The sequence below is a fragment of the Protopterus annectens genome, chromosome 1.part1 (assembly GCF_019279795.1).
Source record: "Protopterus annectens isolate FY-2018-M chromosome 1.part1, PAN1.0, whole genome shotgun sequence".
NCBI lineage: Eukaryota > Metazoa > Chordata > Ceratodontiformes > Protopteridae > Protopterus > Protopterus annectens.
In genome coordinates, this window is record NC_056726.1 from 966,547,356 (window position 1) to 966,571,780 (window position 24,425).

Sequence of the window (24,425 nt, forward strand, 5' to 3'; positions counted from 1 at the left end):
ATCCCATTCCAGATACCTTTGGCTAGGGTTCACCTTGACTGGGAAGGTGGAAAAGGAAGCAAGCAAGTAGGTGTGTTTGAGGATATCCCTGCAGATGTCCTGAAAGGGCATGATTCTGATAATGTGGTACCTTGTGTGCATGCAGTTACACTCAGTCAGGCTTGGAGACCAAACTGTGGGTCTGGTAGCCTGGGGGGACCCATATAGACTGCAGACTTGAAGCCAGGACTGGTGTGGTGGTTACTTTAGAGAGGGAACTACCCTGTAGCCGTGAGACTGAGGGTGAGCCACAGCTGCTTGTGAGTACTGTTGTTCCCTTGGACAGAATGACTGCAAGGGCAGAGATGAGTAGTAGTAGTACCCAGGCTGACAGGCACTGCTGTCAGAGTAAACCAGACTTCCTGTAGAAGGGGAGCTGGGAAGGGTTACAAAGACAGAGTTGAGATAGGCTCAGCTCTCAGACCCTACTTTACAAGGCCTGAGAGGGGTATCTAATCAGGCAGCTGATTTTCAAGGGAAGGTGGAATCTGTATACTGGGACAAAGGGTTACTGTGTAGAGAGTGGACACCTGATGGAAGGCTAGAGGGTGAGAGAATACAGCATTTGGTAGTGCCCAGAGTCTACTGTCTGGCACTTCTAGTCATAGCCCATGGTATTCCCTTTGCAGGTCATATAGGCATAAAACGTACCAAGAGAGGCATTATGCAGAGCTTTTATTGGCCTGGGATTTCCAGAGATGTAACAGGGTACTGCAGAACCTGTGAGCAGTGCCAAAAAGTCGGCAAGGCAGCAGATGAGGTGAAAGCTCCTTTGATGCCTTTGCCTGTGGTTGAGGAGCCATTTCAGAAGGTAGCTATGGGTTTTGTGGGGCCTTTGAGTACCCCAAGTTCCACAAGGAAAAAGTATATCCTAGTGGTAGTAGATTATGCTACCAAATACTCTGAGGCGGTGGCAATGTTCTCCATTCAGGCAGAAAAGGTGGCAAATGCTTTGTTAGAGATTTTCAGCAGGGTTGGTTTCCCAAAAGAAATACTGACTGACAGAGGTGCCAATTTCATGTCAGACCTGCTGGCTTGTCTGTGGAAGCACTGTGGTGTGAAGCACTTAAAGACCTCCCCCATCATCCTCAGACTAATGGTCTTATTGAGTGGTTAAACTCTACACCCAAGACCATGCTATGGGCATTTGCAGACCAGTTTAAGAGGGAGTGGGACAAATATTTGCCCCATCTGTTGTTTGCTTACAGAGAGGTGACCCAGGAATCCACAGGTTTTTACTAGGTTACAGTAATTTCTCTTAGATGCAGTCAAGAATATAGTGCAGTATAGTTTAGATGTTTTCTTTATTTATTTGAGACTGTCATGCAGTGTTGCTTTAAATATTTCCAGTGATTTTCAACTCTGATGTAAGCGTGATTATATGTTGAGTATTTTCTTGTTATTTTATTATTTATTATTAAATATATTTAAACCTTTCATTGTGGCTGATATTTGTGAGACATATTTAAGTACTGAGAGTACTGGCATATTTATTCGGTTACACTGTGGGCCACTCCTAATAGCCTTGCTCTTGGTCAAGGTACCATTTGGATCAATAGTAACATTACACAGCAAGATTGGACACCCTTTGTTAAGGACCTTAAAGTAGCTGATAAAGAGTTGTCTGGTGGCTTTAATAACTACCTTATAGTCTGGGCAAAAGGAGGCATAGCTAGTAAACCTGTGGCAGCCTTTCCCATGTGTGTGTGTGTGTGTGTGTGTGTGTGTGTGTGTGTGTGAGTCACTGGTTGGACAAAGAGGGTGCTGGAGGCTTGGCTTGGCTACTCAGCTGAGATCTCAAACTCTATAGCTGTGCCAGTGGGGAGTCTTACTGGGGATCAGGAGAAACCAGCCCCAGACTGACTGTGGTCTCTGTGTGCTCTTAAGGGAAATTGCACTTTACTGTGTGTGTACTTGTCATCCTCCCAATGTACGTCCCCCACTGATGCTAGTGATGAGGATTGAGGCTCCTTGACCTAAGGATGATAAAGACCCATCAGATCCAGCTTCACATAGGCCCATTTTGATTCTAAATTGTGAGTATACACTGTTTATGTTTGTAACTGCTCAAAGAATTGCAAAGGTGATGCCAACATTGATAGATATAGATTAATGTGGCTTTGTGGAAGGGAGGCAGACATTTGATAACATTACTAGAACAATGATGTAAGCAAGTACCACAGTTGTTGGTGAGTCTTGATGCAGAGAAACATTTGTCAGAGTAAGATGTGACTTTGAGTAGGAGAATGGAAGCCTTAAATATAAGGTTGATTAGGAGGATATATGAAGGATCGGAGGCAAAAATTAGTGTGTAGGGTGGGGGGGGGGGGTCTTTTCTGTTGCATTCTGTTTGAGTAAAGAAATCAGGCAGGGTGTCCTCTTTCCCCTTTGTTATTTGCATTATATTTAGAACTATTGGCAAAGAAAATATGTGACTCAGAAATTATAGAAGGATACAATTGGTATGACAGTCAAGAAAAGTTGGCTTTATTTGCAGATATAATTTTGTACCTGATAAAACCAGAAAAGTACATGTCAGTGCTGTGGAACATTCTGAGACAGTTCATGTCTTTTGGGATACAAAATTAATGAAAATAGAAGCAGTAGCTGTAAACTATGTACCCACACACAAATTGATTCACCAATGCCCATACTTATAGGAATATGATATAATGAAGTACTTACGAGCATGAATTAAAAAGGATTCTGTTATGGCAGCTAAGGATATGTGGGAAGAGACTAAACAAAAGATAAGCTGTGTTTTGCGGATATGGATAGCAAGCTACAAGCAGTGAAAATGTTTTTAGTCCCTTCAGTTTTATACGCAGTTCAGGCATATTTTTATCAACTAGAGAAGTTGTGGATAACAATTAATAAAGAGTTGAGGGATTTTATCTGTGAGGGGAAGGTGCAGGAGTCAAGTGGGATAAGCTGATCCTTCCAAAAGAACATGTTTGAGCTTACCTGATTTGAAGGGATATTGCAGAGCTACACATTTAAGGCTCCTGTACATAGTGCAAGCAGAAAGCTATAATTCAAAGTGGAAAGGGATGTTGATGAAATGGAGGGGGGCTCAAGAAGCAAGGAGAGACTAGGATTTCGGATAAAGATCCTTAAGGAGAATAACAATAATCATACAGAATATTTTATTCATAAAGTAGTGTATTGTAAGATGTAAGCCAGCATGGGGATGGTGAAAGATTCTGCCAATAGGGATGATTGCAATTCGGGGTACAGAGAGAGTAGGCAAGAGGAGGCTGGAATTTACTAGAGTAAACTAGCAAAGGGAACCAAGGTATTAGGAGCAAGTAATTAGAGAGGGAAAAGTAATAGAATGGGAAGGGGCCAAGAAGACATTTGGATTGCAGACTAGTGATTGCCTTCCCTGTCGGGACTGATACCAGAGTATAGACCAAGAGAAAGGGATGGGGGAATCCTAAATGCAAGGCCTGCTGAGTTTTTAATTGAATCCAGAACAAAAGCATATGTTAAAAAGGGGATAATTAGTAGGGCATATAAAATCTTGCACAATAACTATAGGACTCGATCAGAAGAGGTCAGAAAAGATCAGGAAGAGAGAGTAGAAATGCAATTCACAAAGAAACAGTGGAAGAAAAATATACATTGGTCCCTAATATGCAGCAATGTCTGGAAGATTAGGATTTTTGTTTGGAAGTGTTTACATACTTTTATAAACTAAGCATACTCCAAAGAACGTTTCCTCACGTAGATGGCAAATGTTGGAGTTGTGATTTGGAAGAAAGAGGTAAACAGGAACATATGTAATGAGGTGGCGGACTTTGAAAATTCCTTACATGAGTACTTTGTCAGGAATAATGGGCTTGCTTAGCAAATGAGTTTAACTAAGAAAATGATTTAGCTGCAGTATAGATCTAAACTGTATAGACATAGTAAGGCCTTATTAAGTTTAATTCTGGTGGCTGCCAAAAAAGCAATTACTAGAAAATGGAAATCAAAATTTAAACCAGCTATACTTGAAGTAGTAAATATTGCAACAGAGATAAAAGAAATGGAAGTGGGATCTTTAGAAAAGAGTAAATTGCATAGAAAAGAATGGAAACTGTGAAAACAATACGCACAGAAATGTTTTGGAGAAGGAATGAGGTTTAAGAGAAAACAGGAACTGAATAATTTATGTAATATTGCTTAGATTCTATGATATATAAATTATATCTGATATATAATGATTGTAACTATGAACTTGTTGCTATGGTTTGATTACTTTTACATAAATGTAAGTTTGCCTGTGTCACAAGTGATAATTCAATAAAGGTGTTAAAAAAAAGACGAACTATAAAGTCTAACCTTACTAGTATATCTTGCATGTGTTTTCATGCAAAGCCATGCTACATGGATGAGTATATTTGTTTATATATTTAGTGTATAAACTATATTGCTTAATTTCTTAAAGTAAAGAATATGTAATTACTTAATCTCAAAAACTTTGTAGCTGGCTACTTACTGATGCATGTTAAGGCAGTTTCAGAAAACTGGTGAACTTTAAATTGTTGATGTCTGCGTTTTGAAAGGAGAGAGAGAGACTGCTTTGCTGTCTCTACCTTAAATGAATAATATGGGTGATTTATGCAGTAGGTGTCTCCTTGGAGTACCATATTAATCTTATTTGTTGTAGTGTATTATCATAAAAGCCAAAAGGGGAGTGGCACTGAAATTTTTATTATTTTTATGATTATTATCCTTTCTTAGAGACACTCTGTATTAATGAACTCTGAATACTTTGTAGGCAAGTTACAGGTACTGGAGTGAAAGTTAAATGAGTGAATTCCTAGGGAGCTAATAACTCTACTCTTCAGTTTTGCAGAGTGAAGCCTAGTGGTGTGTGTTTGATATTGGTTATAGCCAGGGGTTCCTATCAGTTCAGCCAAAAATCAGATCAGCAAACATCATTTTCAGTGCACTTGCATCGAACATGACATTCGTCGAACTGTTCACACTGAGATCATTGGTACAGTGAAAATCAGGAAATTTGTCCTTTCCTGACTGTTCTGCGGTCTCTGAGTTTGTATATATAATTCGCAGGGGGTGTGAGAGGTGCAGCCCCCCACATGAGGGGAATTTGGTGAACAGCATTTCCAATGAAATACCATTTGTTGAAGTGACAGTTCAATGTAGTGATATAGACCCCCATAGCCAGAGTTAATGGTGTTCATTTACCATATGCTCTTAAGGCTGAGCATCCCATATGTGTATTGTTAGTGGTTTATTTGTTAAAGCCTTTTTTGTTACACCTCAGTAAGCATTCTGCATTTATAGATAATCTGTTATGAATTCTGACCTCCCATTTCTGTGGTCTTTTAGAGCATGTTAAATTCATCAGTAGTCTGTATTTTACAGGTCTTGTATTACTGCTGACTTGGAAGACTTTTCTTGTCTTCCGTCTTCCAGGGGAAATAAGTTGCTGCTAAGGAATATATCCCATTGTTCTGATTTTCTGTTACAGTAACCTTTCTTGACGATGTTGGTGTAGTGTAAAGCACTACCATAATGGTGGAAAATATTTATATCAAATCTATGTTCCAGTATTTTTGTGTATACTATAATGGTAAATCCTAAAAGAGAGTTAGTTGTAGTAGTAAAGCTCCTTTTCTATGATTCCCCTTTGTTGAATTTGCAGAATGTTGTATGTTTTAGTTATTTCTAAAAACTCTAGTTAAAAGATAGCCATTGTATTTACTATTATTTTTTAACAGGGTAGGAAGTCTTTCTTGTAGGCTTACCTGCTAGTAAGTTTGTTATTTTATTAAATACATTTACTTATGTGTAGCATAGTGGCTATTATCTTATTTATTTGTTGATTGATTGATTTTCCATTTGATTACCATGAAGATCCGAGTGAGTCATGCAAGACCCTCTTTCTGTAGACGTCTGGTGAGAAAAGCTTAAAAGAATTAGTGAAAGAAAAACTTGAGATTATAGTAGACGCTTGGTGAGCATAAGAAATGTGTGAAGTATAATGATTACGGACTCAACATAGAGTAGGTGTCTGTGTATTTCTGCCAAGTAGCAGTTTATCGTAGCACTAGTATTCTTTTGCTTATTATTTTAGATCATTTTGACTGTTCTTTTGCAGTTTTTCTGCTGTCATACTTTGAGTCATTTAGTTTTGTTACAGTTAAGGAAATAGGATATTTCTTTACACCTGCAGATGTAGATAGTATTTTATTAGACTGTAGATGTACTAATTGGTAGTAATAAAGAAAAAAAGAATGTATTGAAATATATTTTGTGGTTTTAAACAAATACACATATGTAATGGTTTTATGAGGGCACAGGTGTTAACTTGCAACAAAAACCAAACAGAATATGGTGCAAGACACGCTGCGTAAAGGAGTTTTGCCATGACCTACCTGAGAACCTAAGCACTGAAGCTTGAAAAGAAATTCTGCCTAGGAAAATGGAACACTGTTAAGATTACTTTTCGTAACATTTCCTCAAAAATCTACTGTTACGTTAAGTATTTTACATAACTGTGCTTTCTCATGGTCTAAATATTACAGGTGCCTCCTGCAGAAGAGAATACAAGACATTTTCTTTGAGCCATTGCTTTTTGACATGTAATTGCAGTAAACAAGTTGCATTTTAGTTTTTCTTCTAAACCTGCTTGACATAGTAAAATGTGTACGTTTGTTTTGCAGTTGTTACATTTGACATTTTGTCAGAAGATTACTCAAAGGTATGCTTTTTCAAACAAGTTATTGCAAAGTTGTTCATTTATAAATTTCTGTAGATTTTATAGTTTCTGTGTATACATTGTTAAAGTGCAAAATTAAATAGCAAAGAGTTTTACCTTTCTGACTCACTCAAGAATGGTGCTTCAGGATGTGCAAAGCACTTGTTTATTCCATGGAACTGGGAGACTACCTGCCAAAATTTTGAGATCAGTCTCAAAGTACAAAGAAAAATGCTTTATATAAACGCCTTTTCTTATCAATTGTATGCATGACGAACTATGATGTTACATTACTTTTAACAAGTCAGCACATTTTAAAATGTTTTTGCCACTCGTGATTTTTGCTTGGAGCTTCACACGGACACTTTACAAATGTACATTTTAAAACATAGACCACCTGCTTTAAAATTTATTGTCCTTTTAACTTTATAGCATTTAGTACCAGTCCACACTGTCTCACAGACTTCCTTGGAAAGACTCATCCCCCAGGCTGAGAAGGCCAGAGCGTATTTTTGATGTAATCTGATTTCTTTATGGATACCTGAAGCAATTCATTAACTTTTTAAATCTTACATAGCATGACATGATGTGATGTAACGTAATAAAACATCCTTTAACTTCTTAAGCACTTACTTTGCCTTCAGTTATCAGTCAGTACACTATAATTGATAACAGAGAGAATGCATTTGTAAGGCACTTAAAATATAAGGCTACTACTTATATGAAAATATAGCTTGCATAATTATGCATCTGTTTTTCAGCTTTTCCTTGACATAAACATATCATGAACACTTTTTTGGATTAATTTGTGAATAAACTACAATTTAATATGTATTTAGTGAAGAATAAACATGAGACATAATATTTTTCTGTAATTCTTCTCCTTTTGACACAGTTTCACACAACACACACAATTATACTTTAATTTTTTTAACTTGTTAAAATATGCTTCAGCATCATAGTATTTATCAGTTTACTATCAATTTGTCAATCACGACACGTACAATTTTCATTTGTGTAAAAATGTCGATTCGCACTATGTAAACACGAATACCACAATGTTGAACTTTACAGTAGCGAATGCAGTACAGTGGTACAGATCGCACTATAGTGGGGATCGGGAAATGTACCCTTTCCCTCACTATAGTGCAGTCCCAGAGTTTGTATTATTAAAGTAGCAGGGGGTGTGGGGGTGCAGGAGGGCTTGCCCCCCCAGAAAATATGTTATTTACTGTGCAACGCACAGTAAAGTTGTTCCCGGAAGTGTGGTGACTCTTCAAAAATGTCGAAGTCGGTGTTTGCAGTCACCACACTTTGACTTTATTTCCGTTCGTTCTTTTGATATTCGTGGTTGTGGTTCAACTTAACCACTATTTGCTCTTGTGCGATCCGGTTAATTGATAGTAAACCTATTTATCATCTACAGTGATTTGATTTTTATTTACCTTAAGTTCATTATTAGCTACTTTTATAAGTGGCATTGCATATGCAGGTGAGGTCAAGCATTTTGTAATTACAGTTTTTAGAGCAGAAAATATCAAAACAATTTAAAAAATAATACTAATTATTGTAATGATATCTTGTAATATGCTGGTTCCTAAGTTGCCAAATGCACTGCCCAACCATCCAGAAAGTGTCCACTGTTTAGCTGTACTGTCCAGATACTTGGATTTTTGCTCCATGAAATTAGCCAACTTTGTTTATCATGATAGTCACTAATGTAGGAGCAACAATGACTTCCTGTGAGGGCACATGCCCCCCCCCCCGCATTTGAATTTTAGTCATTTCTCGATTTGCTATTCTGATATGATGTGATATGTGGTTCGCTACCTTCTGAAGAATTTGAGCAAAGATGGTAATTTTGAGCAATGTCCTTTGCACTCCAATCCCAGGAGTAAAGATTGAAAATACTTGTTTTGCCCAGTGAATTTCCTGTTTATTTTTCAGTCTGCCTGCTGGTGGGTTCTTGAAATGTTGAATGGCAGGGGTGATATGTCCTACAAAATAACATCCAGACAAATTTATAGGCGCAATCACCACAAATGTAACAATTCTCTTTCATGCCCATGTCATGCACCCAGTCATAGCTTTTTTGAGGTGTAAAGAGTTTAACAGACTTTCATAACTAGTGTAATTGCATTTGCTGGTTTCCACTGGTACAGTTTTATTTTTGGCATAACATGTCTCCATGATTTGTTGTTGCAAGCGGGAGAGACACAACTGTTGAAAAGTCAGTCACATTATGTCAAGTTAAGTTAGAATCATTAAGTTCATTTTCAAATGTCACTTGTGATGCAGGGATTGGAGTCATGGGAATCCCTGCATTTGAATGATGAGATATATGCAAACACCCAATAGTTTGTATGCAAGTCCACAGCATATTGTCGATCCAAAAAGGAAACTTTTTTTTTTTTTTTTTTACAAGTTTGTAAGAGGAAACAGCAGCAAAAACAAAACAGAAGTAACCTGATGCCACTACTTGCAATCTGGTTTGATTTTTTTTTTAAACTCCTTCACTGGGGCAGATGGGTTAACCTGTGTCTTTGATCTTTCTTTGTTTGCTGACAAAGATGATTTGTTTGGGGCCTCTACATGAGAAGTCTTTTTACAGAATGATGAATGAACCCAAGTTGGTAAACCTCCACAGCAAACTGCAGTATAGATAGCAAGATCTGGAAAGGGCCTTTTCACTTCAGACTTAAATGGTTCTTTTTTTGGAAGATTTTAACATAAACTCAATCACTGGGCCGTAGTTGGTGACAGGGCTGGTCAGGAGGTTGAGGAAGAACTTTTTATACAGTGCTGAGGTACTGCAGTAAGAAGTAATAAGTTTTGTGCAGTAAGACAATATAACATCATCAGTTTGAGTTAATTTTTTGACACGGGGAGTAGCTGGAAGGGCCATGGGTCTCCCCATTAATATTTCTTAGGGACTTCAGCTCCTTGTAGTATTTAATGTACCAATCATTCTCATTAATGCTAAGGGAAGTGCCTCTGGCCATTTAAGACTTGTCTCAGCTCAGATCTTGGCAGTCTTAGTCTTAAGGGTCCTATTGACCCTTTCTGCTAATGCAGATGACAGTGGGTGTTTGGGACAGTGAAGACTTAATCAAAGAAGAGTCATGAGGAGCATACCAACTGGGTAATCTGGTTAAATAAAGCTGTCTTACCTGCATGGGTTTGTGAATGATATGCCCTTTCCAGGTAAGGTAGCAAGGAGGCAGGCACCACCAGTTGGCTGTCCTGATGTCGTCATAACCCATCATTAGATTTACTGCATTCATTTTTAAACCACATGTCAACTTCTCCCTTTGATGCTTCAGCTTGGAAAGCTGCTGCATGTGATGTCCATTTTTATTCTTCCTCACAAATGGGTCTAGGATCCGATCCTCTGATCTGACTCGCCGCATATACAAGACTTCTGCTCCAATTCTCTATAATACTGTACTCTGACCCCCAGCTCCTCATATCTCATTTGCCGCTATCGTGATAAAATAGACGACAAATCTCAAGCTGTGAGAAGTTTCCTTTTTGTGTACTTTCTATTAAATTCCTTGACTTTAGTTTCTTCTATTTACTGGTGCAGTTAGTAATAACTGTGGATCTGAGGGCAGCCCAAAGGACTTCTGATTCTATTTCATATATATATATATATATATATATATATGTGTGTGTATATATATATATATATATATATATATATTTATTTATACAGTAATATATATATATATATATATATATATATATATATATATGTGTGTGTGTGTGTGTGTATATATATATATATATATATATATATATATAAAAAAAATCACACACACACACTGAACACACTGGACACACACACACACATATATATATATATATATATATATATATATATATATATATATATACACACTCAGAGATTTTGGAAGAGATCTTTTCCTGGACTGTTCCACAGGTCACTTTTGTGTGTGTGTAACCCTTTTTTTCCCTTGGGGTCTACTGTTCTCCCTGACTGAGATGGCTATCAGAGAATCCTAGGATTGAAAATGGCACAAACAGAGCATGGGGAATCAAATGGTTGGCACCAAACAATAAGTGCACTTCTTGTGGGCATCACATTTGGGGATATTACTCCCACAAGAAGTGCACTTCTTGAAACCCTTAGGATTCTCAGCCATCTCAGTCAGGGAGAACAGTAGACCCCAAGGGAAAAAAAGGGTTACACACACACAAAAGTGACCTGCGGAAAAAGTTAACAAAAACAATAAACCACAGCTCTCCTTGGATCTGACTGGCTGAGTCTCTGTTGTGAGCTCTCCTTTACCATCCACCTCCTTCTCGGATCCTAAGCTCTCTGACCCAACCATTAGAGGTTGTACAGCAGAGTATGTTTTGAAGCCTGTCTCGCCAGCCCTACCTACACAACTGTTTCAGACACAGAGGAAGCATCAAAGGCCAACATCTGCAACATTGTCCAGGTCTTTGAGGTGTCTGACAGAAGCATATATGGACAAGATGATGCAGTGATTTCTCAGGCCTCAGATCCAATGGGGGTCTTGGCAGCTCCGTCCTCTTTCGGATCCGTGAGTGTTCCTGCCCAGTCAGTTCTTTCTTTTTCTCTGATATGGCCCTCTGCTTCGGAGGCCCAGGATATGAAATCCCAGAGAGGTTCAGCATCTGATCTGAGGAAACTTCTCTCCTTGACTCTGACAGTGTCCCTGACCAGTCCTGCTCCAGTTCCCTCTCACCAGGGTGGGTCTTGCATCCGAGGGGTTGGATTCGGCTCCGACTTTGTCAGATCCACCCCCTTCCCTGCAGAGCCTCGGCCCTGGACAGCTCTGCACCGATTCTCCCCATAAGCCGTTGATTGGGGATGGCCCTGACCTCCCTTTTTCAGTGGCTTCAGCTCCAAGGAGAGGTGATGAGGATTCCCAGGTCTGTCAGATTTTCAAGTAGTGGAAAGCGATTTTGCTTTGCACCGAGAGCCATCACCTTTTACCTTGGATCCTAACCAACATCCCTCGTTGGAATCGGTGTTTTTGGAGGCTTTTGGCGCTGGACTGTCTGCATCTTTGGTGACCCCCTCAACAGATAAACTTATTGACCTGCTTTCCCCCCAGACTTGGAAGGGAACCAGACACTGTTTAGCCTATTCCCAAGTGCCCAGACAAGTTTTTAGTTCCCCCTTCAGTGAGACCTCACTGTTGCAAGGGAATCCCATTTGTTGCCATAGTTGTGGCAGCCACTAAGAAGGAACTAGATAAAGTTTCTGTGGCCATCCATCCAACCGGGAGTTCAGAGCAATGGGCAAATTTGGAAAGAGTGTGTACGCCTCAGCTTCATTCTTGCTGAAGTCACTGAACTACCTGGCACACTTCACTCATCTGCAGAGAGATTTGACAAAGGAACTGTTAAACTCTCTCTTGGAGTCCATATCTGCAGAGGATCTCAAGAAGTTTTCTCGCCAACTGGGGCATTCTTTTGCCCATTTCTAATGCATAGATGAAGCTGCTCTCTCATGCAGCAGAGGGTGCATGGGAGGTCAGCCTCACATGCAACAGAGGGTGGCTCATGAGCTTCCCAGTTCAGGCATAGCCATCAAAAGACATGCTAGGATGAGGCTATGTGACTTTGTGGAACCTTTTAAGGCATCATTTGTTAATGCCCCCCTTTGATGGCTCCTCCTTGTTTGGGCCATCAGTTAAAGATATGCTCACCCACAGCGAACGGCAAGGAAAGTCTCTGTCCTAAGAATCAAATTTTCTGCCCCTCTGCATGCATTCTGTAGAAACCAAAGGGATGGTAAGAAGTTGTGGTTGCAGAAGTGTCTGGGATCTTTTCAGGATTCGTGCAGGGACATTTCTTCCAGAGGCAGATGAGGAGGATTCACTGGACGATGTTGCCCCAGGGGCAGAGGGGCTCTGCAGAGTCAGGGTTTCAGAGACTTCTCCACAGATAGCTGTCCACTTCTGGGGGCAGTCAGGGGTCATTTTCCCTTGCACCTAGATGCCTGGACAAGTATCACAAGAAATTCATGGATGCTAAGAATTCTATCCGGGGGTTACTACATACCATTTTCCCTTCCTCCTTCTGTCCAAAGAAAGAAAATTCCTGACATTCCACCCAGTCAAAGAGAAGATGCAGCTTAGCAAATACAAAAGCTGCTACAAAAAGAGTCATCCAGGAGGTCCCACCCAAACAGATAAGATTTGGAACTTACTCCCACTTCTTTTTAGTGAAAAGAAAACAAGGCACCCAGACCCATCTTGGATCTAAGCAACTTGAACCAATATGTAAAAAAAAGATTAAGTTCCAAATGATGTGGTTCAGTCCATCCTGCCTCTTCTGCACGAGAGCAACTGGATATGCAGTATAGATTTCCAGATGTATACTATCACATCAAAATAGGCAAGCAATCCTGGCAATGTCTACATTTTCGGCTGGGAGCCAAGCATTACCAATTCAGATTACTGCCCTCTGGTCTCACCACAGCACCCTAGGGTGTTCACCAAATGCATGGCAGTAGTGGCAGCTCACTTGAGACTCAAAGGATACCAGGTGTTTCCATATCTCGATGACTGGCTCCTCATCACCCCATCGAGGCATCCGCTTCTACAAGCTAGGGATTACTTGCTGCAGATGTCCAACACCTTAGACATTTTAATAAACCATGCCAAATCGAATCTAGTTACCCGTACAGACCCTGGAATTCATAGGAACTCTATTGAATACTACAGCTCGAGTGGCATCCTTACCTCATCACATCACATCATTGAGAAATCAGGTACAGTCTGCACTGTTTCATCCATCCCCTCCAGCATAGCTAGTACTACATGCTCTGGGGTCAATGTCAGCTGCCATTCTTTAGTTCCTCTAGCAGTATTCTTTATGCATATCCTTCAGTGGACCTTGGTGGTACAGTGGTCTATACTTTACCAGCCCCCATCGTTTTCCATAAGACTCACTCCAATCTGCAAACGTCATGTTTGCTGGTGGATCCACCCCAGTGACCTGTTCCTAGGCAAGCCATTCTCCCATTCTCCGCAAGTCGCCACAGTGACCACGGATGCTTCCCAACTGGGGTGGGGGCTGGTATTTCTTGGGAAAGATGGTCCAAGGCACGTGGTCCCCCTTAGAGATCAAGTTGCATATCAGCATCATAGAAATGAGAGCAGTCCTTCTAGCAGAGGATTTGGGAATGGGCGATCTCTTCAGACTGCTTTCTTATTGCAATGCACATACCAGGGAAAACCAGCACGCTGACAGACAGACTCCGCAGGTCCATTCTGATTTCCCACAGTTAGTCTCTCAGTCCATCAGTAGTGAACATCATATTTAGCTGCTGGGGCCAGCCTTGCTGTGACCTGTTTGCCCTGCCCCTCAACAACAAGTGCAGCAAGTACTTCATTCTGATCATCCTTTGGGGGGAGTCAACAGGAGAGACACTGATTGACAATTGGCCCCGGACTCCTCTATGCTTACCCTCCTGTTCCTGTGATTCCCAAATTCCGACAGAAAGCACACCAGCTGAAGTGCTCAATCATCCTCATTGCCCCCTTCTGGCCTTGTTGGGTCTGGTTCCCGTTCGTTTGGTCTCGCTTGAATAATCCCCCATGGATACTGGAGCTCACTCAGTGTCTCCTATCTTAACCATTGGGAATTCAACAACCTAATCTCCATGCCCTCAAGCTAAAAGCATGGTTTCTTCACCTCCAAATATAGACAGTCCAGGCTTGCTTCCCCTGTTCATGACATTATCTTGGCCTCCCAGAAGACTTCTGCCAAGAAAGTCTACAGAAGCAAATGGAAAAGGTTTTCTATTTGGGCTTCCAATTAAAATATTGATCCCTTTTCAGCACCTACTTCAGCTATTATTCTTTTTCTCACTATTCTTTTTAAGGAAGGGGCTAGCTTCTCTGCTGTCAAAGTTCAGTTGGCAGCCATTTTCAGTTTCCACTTGGAAACAAATCCTTCTCTCTGGCCAGATTATGTAAAGCCTTCATGAGGGGTGATTTTCCCCACAGACTGCAAATAATGGATCCCTCTCCTCCTTGGGATCTTACTGTGGTCTTTAAGGGTTTGTCTCAGAAGCCCTTTGAACCAACAGACAAATGCAATATGAAGTTTCTTTCTTGGAAAACAATCTCTTTAGTAGCTATCACCTCAGCAAAAAGGGCCTGAAGCTCAGAAATTCTATGGGCTAAGCTTTCTTAGGTTCATAGGTTAGTACTAGGCTAACTGCCCTTGTGAGCCATTGTAGCCAATTATCCCTTGTGAGACTCAAACCCTGCACCTTGTGTTTGTAAGGCAAACACCTTAACCATTAGGCCACCCTCCCATCCCTTACATTATTTTTCATAAGGGAGGGATGTCTCTACAGACTAATCTTTCCATGTTATGTTGTCCCTGTCTCGCCTTCATTTTTGCTGGTTGGGTTTGGAGCCGATCCTCGGCTCTGACTCAGCTGTGTACTATAGTTGGAGAGCTTTTTACTGGCTCAAGGCTAGCCCCTATCCCAACATGCCTAGCAGTAGTTACCCAGCTCTTGTTTGCTACTTGCAGCATTGAGAATGCTGATACTGGCTCAGGCTAAGTATTTTTTTCTTCTTGGCTATTTTCTAACTTTTGGATACAGATAGTTTAATTTTCTGTATATTATTCAGTGTTAGTGTTTTCTTCCTAGGTTAGCGCTCTTTCTAACCTTTCCACTGCTGCTTTTTGTTGTTGTTGTGGCATTCATTTTTTTCTTTGGTCCTACCTTGTGAACCTGTTTAACTTAGAGGGTTCTCCTTTTTTTCAGCCCCGTCTTTAGTTTAAGGGCTTTTCTTCATTTCCTGCTTCTCTATCTTTCCGAAAGCAGCCGTTTAAGTTGGAGGCTGTCTGCGGTTGGGGGGAGTTCACCGTTTTTACCTTAGAGGCTTTTCCCCTTCCCTCCTTCCTCTTTCCTTAAAAAAAAAAGTTATAGTTTAGTTTTTTGTTATCTTTCTTGGTGCCTGTTGTTGTTATTGGATAACATGTTTAAGGATTCTATTAGAGTCAAAGCCTTCAGGTTTTAAAAAGTGTGACTCGTGCCGCCAAAAGATGTCTTTTACGGACAGGCGCATGAGCTGTGCTTATTGCATAGGGGCTGTACACCTGCAGGACTCTTCTTATATATGTCATGCTTTCAGTTCTCGGGTCCTGCAGGAGAGAAAAAATAAGTTGATTTTGCGAGGCTTATTAAAGAGCCCCTTCAATGCTTCTACTGAGCGTACTCAGCTGGCAAAAAAACAGGACAAGTCCCCTAAGACACCGTCCTTGTCAGCTCTGATTTCGGAGTCATCTAAACCAAAGGACAAAACTGCAAGTTTGTCAGATCAGAGTGTTGGTTCCAACAAAGCTCTTTCTCCGGCGGCTCCGTCAGTAGTCTCGGAGCCAGTCAGGACTCGCAAGAGAACCAGGTCTCCCTCTCTGGAACCGGTGTGGTCTATTCCACAGTCTCCGCTATTGCAATCTGTTGCAGGCAGTCATCGGTCTTCCACCCATTCCTGTAGGTCATCCAGGAGTCTTTTGGATCATGATGTGGAGAGGGTGGAAGAGGCTTCTCAAGTCACAGGCATTAGCTAAATTATTATCGAGCCTAACCCATAAGGAATTAGCACCGACAGCTCGACCCGCATTATTGTCTATTCCTCCTGTGACTCCCTTGAGTTCGGAGCCAGAGTGCATGGGAAGTCATTGCGGTGGAACCGTCTGTTCTGATTACCACCGGTCTGTTGGTTCCGACCACCACTCCGATCTCCTTGTTAATTTAGTCTGTCGAGGGATCTGGGGGCCGATGCTTTCTCATCGGCTCCAGGGGGGGGGGGGCGGCATCAGACCCTTGTCCGACCCCGCTCTCCCTCTCGGAGCTCCGGCGTAGGTGAGCTCAGCTCCTACATCGGCCTCGGAGCCATTGCCCTTGGTTCAAAGGGGATCTCCAGGCTCTTCAGAGCCGGGGACTTTTTCGGGCCGGGACTGCGGTGCCTTTGAGGTGATGAGTATGCTGTCCTCTGAGACCGCTCCACCCTCTGCTCCATTGGCTCCTATTCCTTCGGTGCCAGTGTCTGCCGCTGAACCTCCTCTCCCCCCCCCAAGTGTAGGAATCCCATGCTCCAGGACACCCCATTGGGAGACCCCACCTCGTCCGAAACCTCCCCTTAGCACCCCTCAGAGGAGGTCTCTCAGAAGAGGAAATGCAAGAGGAAGCATTTAGACTCCCGAGTCCCTCACTTCAGACACAGACTTGGAGGACTCAGAAGGGTTCCCATGGTCCCCCCCCCCCCTTGGGTGTCTCCGCCTTTTGACCCACTGCTGGCCTTAGTGAATCAGAAGGCATGGAGCTCTCCAGCGACTATGGAACCAGTTCCGAGGAGGTCCAATAAATTCATAACTGCTCCAGATGACAGGTCTTTTCTATCTAAGGGCTTGCCTGTTGATGCTATGGTGGTAGCATCAGCCAAACAAAGAGTCCCGTATGATGGACAGGTATGGGAAGCGCATGTTTTCTTCAGCAGCCTTTACTCTCAGGTCGCTTAATTATTTGTCCCACTTTACACACCTTCAGAGAGATCTCCTAAAGTAGTTGGGAGATACTCTACAGGATCCTACAACTGAAGGAGCTGCATGCAAGGTGGCTTTACAGCTTGCGACCTTGACTTCTGTAGTTAACTCCTCCATGCTGCTGATCTCTCACACAGCAGATGGAGCGAGTAGGGCAGCAGGCACAGGAGTTGCCTTGCGTAGACACTCTTGGATGCGTCTTTGTCAATTTGAGGAGCCCTTCAAGTCCTCCTTTACCAACACCCCCTTTGACGACTTGTTGCTGTTTGGGCCTCGGGTGAAAGAGACTCTTACCAGGTGCGAATGGGATGGCGAAACTAACTCTGCCATGGGAGTTTGTTTTTCTGCTCCTTCTAGGCCTTACCCTAAGGGTCAGAAGAGTGAGAAGATGTGGTTCTGGAAATCCCAGGGAGTTTCGCCTGACACATATGGAGAATTTTCCCCTAGGGGCAGAGGGGGAAATAATAATGGGAGACACCGATATCGCGGCGGGGGGGGGCACAGAACCAGGCCGACAGAGATACCTTCTCTGTCAAGCCCTTCCAGTGCTCCTGAAAGGAGGCCCGACTATCCGCTTCTAGAGGCAGTCGGGGGCAGGTTATCCTTGTACCCAAAAGCCTGACAAACAATCATGGAAAATACATGGGTACTGTTGATAATATCCAAGGGCTACAAAATTCCCTTCTCCCAACCACCCCTTACAAGAAATCAGCACTCAATCCCAAATGTTCCACCCAATCTTCAGGGCCAAACAAACCTAGAAGTTCAAAGGTTGCTAGAAAAAAGAGCCATCCAAGAAGTCCCTGCAGACCAAATCGAATCAGACACTTACTCGAGGTTCTTTTTAGTTCCAAAAAAGACAAGGGACTGGAGGCCCATTTTGGGTCTCATAAAATTCAGCAAATCAGTCAAGAAAACTAAGTTCCGGATGGTAACACTGCAGTCCATTCTTCCCTTTTTGGGTCAGGACAATTGGATGTGCTCTATCAATCTCCAGGATTCATACTACCACATAAAAATGGACAGGTGATCCAGGAGGTATCTACGCTTCCGGCTGGGAGCCAGTCATTATCAGTTCAGAGCTCTGACCTTTGGGCTCACCACAGCCCCCAGAGTGTTCACCAAATGCATGGCAGTAGTCATGGTTCACCCGAGGCATCTAGGATTCTGGGTGTTTCCATATCTAGAAGACTGGCTCCTCACTGCCACCACCAAGCATGAACTGATGGAGGCACAGAACTCCACTATTCTCACCATAAACCATGAAAAGTCTGCCTTGTCAGTATATTACATTTATAGGGGCAGATTTAGACACAAGGGCCATGATAGCAAAACTGCCTCACAAAAGGGTGTTAACCATTCGTTGTCAAGTTTCAATCCTTATGGCAAAAAAGAGAATCCAGGCAAGATTTGTCCTCAAGGTCTTGGATTCAGTGACTGCAGCAATTACTCTGGTACCTATAGGGCACTTCCACATGAGAATTCTGCAGTGGCTCCTTTTTTGCTCAGTAGTCATTCCAGGATTTACCAATGTTGCATCAGATTTGGATCATGGGAGTCTAGCAAGAAGAATTTAGCAGAGTGGCTTCACTCCCCCTCTGGTATCAATGGCAGGCCATTTCTAACCCCCCAACCCGTAGCCACAATGACCATGGACTGCTTTATGTCTTTCCCCCATTCCTCCCTGATCTCCAAAGTTCTTCAGAAAGCACAGTCATTGGGTTGCAAGTTAATCGTCATTGCTCCTTATTGCCCTCGTCGTCAGATATGGTTCCTATTCCTTTGGCCTCATCTGCAAGGGGAGCCTTGGGTACTGGGCCTAGTTCCAGATCTCCTAATGCATCAGTCAGGTGCTGTCCACTCTTCCATCCATACTCTCAAGCTGACAGCTTGGCTTCTCTACTTCCGGTTTTAGCCAGGCTTCCTGATGTTTCCCCGGCAGTTCAACACATTTTGATTTCATCCCAGAAACCCACTACAAGAAAACTTTATGCTAGTAAATGGAAGAGGTTCTCTTGTTGGGCAAAAAGGAACATTAATCCCTTTTCTGCACCCATTTCAAAAATTCTCAAATTTCTTGCTGAAACCTTTGAACAAGGAGCAGCAGCTACTATCCGGGTTCAGCTGGCTGCCATTTCTGATTTCCATGTGGGAGAAATGGGATCTAGCATCATGTCCCATAGGCTATGTAGAGCATTCCTAAGAGGTGCTACCCTCTTAAGACCTCCAATAAGAGAACCTCTCCCCCCTGGGACTTAAATTTAGTTTTAGAGAATCTCATTCTTCCCACCTTTGAGCCAGGTGCTTCTTGTCCATTGAAATTTTTGACATGGAAGACTCTTTTTCTTAACCGCCATTACCTCAGCTAGGAAGTTTTCAGAATTACAGGCCTTATCTATTCGCCCCCCGCACTTGATTTTCTACAAAGATAGAGTTTTTCTCAGAACCAGTCCCTCCTTCTTACCCAAGGCGTGTTCAGAGCACAATTTGAATCAATCCATAGAGCTTCCAGTATTCTTTCCCAATCATGGTAACAAGGCAGAGTATAAGCTCCATCAATTTTACGTTCATAACAGTTATGTTTTTATGTACACAGGACTAAGAATTTCAGGAAATCCGACCAGTTATACATATCCTTTGCAGAGAATAAGAAAAGTTTGTTCAGTCTCAAAAGTGACCTTATTTAAGTGGCTTTCAGACACTATCATCTACAGTTTGTGGAACAAAAAACTTCCAGGAAAAATTAAAGGACACTCAACTAGGGACTTCGCTACCTCTGTTGCTTTTCAAGCCAAACTGCCTTTAGATTCAATATGTGCGGCAGCTACATGGGCTAATCCTCATACTTTTATTTCTCATTACAAAGTAGATGTGGCCTCCCGGAACAAGGCAGCCTTTGGTTCCACAGTCCTGAAGAGTTTTTTTCCAGTGAGCCACCCATGAAACAGATGCTGGGGAAACTGTCCCAACCAGCAAGAATGAAGGCAAGATAGGGACAACATAACATAAAGAAGTTATGTACTCATCATAACGTTCCATGTTTGTTGTCCTTCTCGCCTTCCTTCTTGCGTCCCACCCTCCTTCCCCCTTCCTGGAGGATCGAGAGGAGTTCCTCTTCTTTTGGCTACACTGGCTGAGTCCCCTTTTACTTACCAGTTGGTTAGACCCAGTCTTTCCTTCCTTTCTCTTTGCTGAATATTACACCCTTACATGCAGATGTTATGTTATATGTAAGGTTAGTAATTTTTTGACCTGTTTAGTCTGGTGAGTTATCACAAACGAGATCTGTGTAACTACTGCTAGGCATAGTGGGATAGGGGATAGCCTCAAGCCAGTAAAAAGCTCTTGAGCTATAGTATATGGCTGACTCAGAGCAGAGGATCAGCTCCGAATCTAACCAGCAAGAAGGAAGGCGAGATGAAGGACAACATACATGGAATGTTATGGTGAGTACCTAACTGTTTTTTCTTCCTAAAGTGGCGACTGAAACTAACATTAACCAATCCATGCAGTTGCCAGTTTTCTTTCCTAATTTTACAACAAAGGCAAATGCATGCTTCACCACCTCAACGTACACAGACAATTATGAGTTTATCTTCACAGAAAAAACAGTTCAGGAAGTCTGATCAGCTGTTTGTATCCTTTTCCCCTAACTATTTGGGCCAGGCAGTGTCTAAGATAACTCTGGCCACATTGATTTCTGATTCCATTTTGTTGATTTATTCTCAAAAAGGATTAAAATTGCCACGACCCCTAGAGCTCACTCCACTAGATCTGTGACTACTTCATCTGCCTTTTCCTCAAGAACTTCCCTTGATATCTGTGCTACAGCTACTTGGTCAAAGACGCGTACTTTTGTTACACATTACAAATTAGGTATTGTCTGCAGAAGCAGAGCTGCCTTTGGTTTGACAGTGCTGTTGCATGTCCTTCCATAGGGCCTCCCAAGAGCTACGTAGCTGGGGAGTCTGACCCATTTTTGAGGAAGAATGAAAAGGACAACATCAGATTTAGAAACTGTGTAGTTACCATATCTTGGCATTTCTGTTGTCTATTTTCATTCTTCCTCACCTTCCCTCCCATCCATCCCCCAGCCTTGTCACTTCCAGAAGTACCTGTCAGATGGTATTGGATCCTTTAAGTTCCTGGTTTGAGCCTCAAACTTATATTGGTTTCTAGCTGTGTAATAAGGTGGGAAATTGGATAGCATACTCTATCTGAGGAGTTGGGGTCAGAGTAGAGCATTATGAGTAGAGGGAGGAGCTCGAGAATTGCATCCAAAGTTTTGTATATGTGGCTGTGTCAGAACCGAGGCTCGGATCTAGACCCTTTTGTGAGGAAGAATGGAAATGGATACACAAATGCCAAGTTATGGTAAGTACGTAACTTCTAATTGCTTAAAATCAAATACTTCATTACTTTTAGATTTATGTAATAATCTCACATGTAGTTTGCAAAAAGTCCTCCTATTTGTTTGGCAGCTTGATCTGCCAAATTATTTTCCTTTGAAATGGTATTTACACCCTTTTTATGGGCACATCATTTCACTACCACTAATTCTTTAGTTAACAAAAGAGCATTAACATAAAAATTATTTCTAATCTGCATTCCTGCTGAGGTTAAGAATCCTCTCTTTTTTAAAAGTTGCTCAAAATCATGTACAACACCAAAAGCATAACTGCTGTCAGTAAAAATATTGGCAGTTTTACCCTTGCTAATTCACAAACTTTTTCTAGAACCATTGACTGAGCTACCTGGGCAGAACATACACCATGTAGTCGTTTTTTGAAGCAAAACATCATTACTGGTGTAGACAGATATTCATGTGACCAAGCTGTCATTTTGATCTCTTCCATGGGAACTGTCCACAGATGGATCTAGTTTAGTGTTAGGTATAGGAGTGTCCTTCAAGTCATCCCTAGACGAAAGCAGATAATTAGTCACACACACAGTCATGCTCTTCACCATTTTCGGCAGTAGGTAACAAAGATTCAGGATTTAGAACAGCACAGTATACAAGAGAAATAGAGGGATTGGAAGTGAGTGTAAGTTCATATTTAGTTAAACGTGCAGCTGGGGGGGGGGGTGAGTTTTCAATTTAAATAGGAAAGATGATATGAAATGAGGGACAGCTGCTGTAAGATTATACCCAGGCACCAGGGATTGTGCAAGACTGACTAGAATGGTGGCGGCAGCTGCTGCCCTTTAACATTTTTTCATGACAAAATAAAATGAAAGCTTTTCCATAATCTGGTATCCCAATGGCTGGGGGCAGTAGCTAAAGCTTTTAAATTTTGAAATTAATTTTCCTCCTCACTATTCCGAAGGAGGAACTCTGTTGCATCCTGTTTTAAAACATTTGTCAAAGGTTTAGCAGTTTTGCATAGTTAGAAATCCACTGTCTGCAGTGTTTTGTCATACCTAAGAAGGATCTGAGCTGACGCTTAGTAGTTGGTCGTGGGACTTTAGTTGCTGCTTTAATACAAAATGGTAGCATCTGACTACCACTGTGAGATATTAGATGACCAAGGTAATGTACCTGAGATGACCATAGCTGTAACTTTTCTCTCAAGACCTTATATCCCTTTTCTGCAAGGATAGTTAAAAGGTGTATTGTATTTTGCTGACACTGCTAAAAAGAGTCAGATGCTATTAGTAAATCATCTGCATATTGTACCAACACAGACCCAACTGGAAATGTCATATTTAACAAATCCTTTTTTAGATTCTGAGAAAATAATGGAGATTCATTGTATCACTTTGGTATTTGTGTCCATGTATTCTGTTGTCCCTTCTAAGTAAAAGCAAACAGAAACATACTTTCAGGGTGGATAGGTATAGAAAATGAAAACAGATCTATCACAGAAAAATATTTTGCTGTAGGTGGTGGGCAACTCAGCATTGTTGCTGGATTTGGAAATACAGGAAAAGGTGGTAATACTGTATTGTTTACAGCCTCAAATCTTGAGCAAACCTATAAATATCCTTTTCTGGCTTTTTATTTTTACAGGGAGAATAGGAGTATTGCAAGGGCTTTTAGCTTGCACTATCATTTTGTGTTGTATTAAGGACTGAGTTACAGGTCCCTATCAGGTGATCGTGTTTTCAGAAACTCAAAATTCACATGATCGAGACCATATGATCGAGTTTTTGAAAACCCAAAGCTTTTAAATGAAGATCGCGGAACAGTGAAGATTGGGAAATTTTCCCTTTTCTCCACTATAGTGCGAACTCTGAATTGGTATATTTAATTTGCAGGGGGTGTGGGGGGTGCAAGAGGCCCTGCCCCCCCCCCCAAAAAAAAAAAAAAAAGGTAGATTGTTGTGGGGGGAGTTTTCGGAAACTCGACCATATGAATTTAGAGTTTCTGAAAACTCGATCTAACATAGACCCCTGAATTACAGGTTTGATTTTCTGCTGTGCCTCTGGATTTAGTGGATACTGCAGAACTCTAGGAAGAGGGTTACATGGATCCAGTTTTATTTTTACTGTTTCTGTAGATTTTAATGTACCTACTTCATTAGCATGTTTAGTCCATAAGTTAGCAGGTACCTGCTGCAACAGTTTTTCCACTGTCTTTATACCTTCAACAGGCTATTCCTCAGCTTGTTATAAGACTGCTAATACTTGACACACTGATATTTTTGGAACATCCAAATATACTCCTTCTGATGTACAGTAAATAGTACAGCCCAGTTTGCATAACAGATCTCTTTTTAGCAAGTTCACTGATGCAGTAGTACTCAAAAGGAAAGAATGTCTTTCTTGAACGGTTCCTAAAGAAATGGGTATCGGCTCTGGAACAGGATATGTAACAGTAGTATTTGTTACCACAGCTGTTTTTACTGTATGTTCTGATACCGGTATCTGACTGTCTAAAGTAACTTTTCATACAGACCTAGTGGCTTCAGTATCCACTAGGAAAGGATTTTTCTTTGACTTTATTTCTACCTTAACATAGGTCTGTTGGCAGCAGAGGATCAAATGTATTTCTGTTTTATTACCCTGGCATAGTTAGTGTGGTGATTTCTGGCTCCTTCCAATATGAGGAGCTAGTGGATGAAATGCAGTGTTGTTACAATTTGGCTGCCATTCAGTCCTGGTT

At 41.6% G+C, this 24,425-nt stretch overlaps 1 protein-coding gene across 1 annotated transcript in view; it reads left to right on the forward strand.

Moving 5' to 3' along the window:
- NOL10 (nucleolar protein 10) overlaps nucleotides 1–24,425 on the forward strand; it is a 1,716,803-nt gene that overhangs the window by 242,739 nt on the left and 1,449,639 nt on the right. Inside the window, exon 5 of the mRNA XM_044079305.1 lies at nucleotides 6,717–6,754. Within this exon, the coding sequence (XP_043935240.1) occupies nucleotides 6,717–6,754 (38 nt within the window). The remainder of the gene's footprint in view (nucleotides 1–6,716; nucleotides 6,755–24,425) is intronic.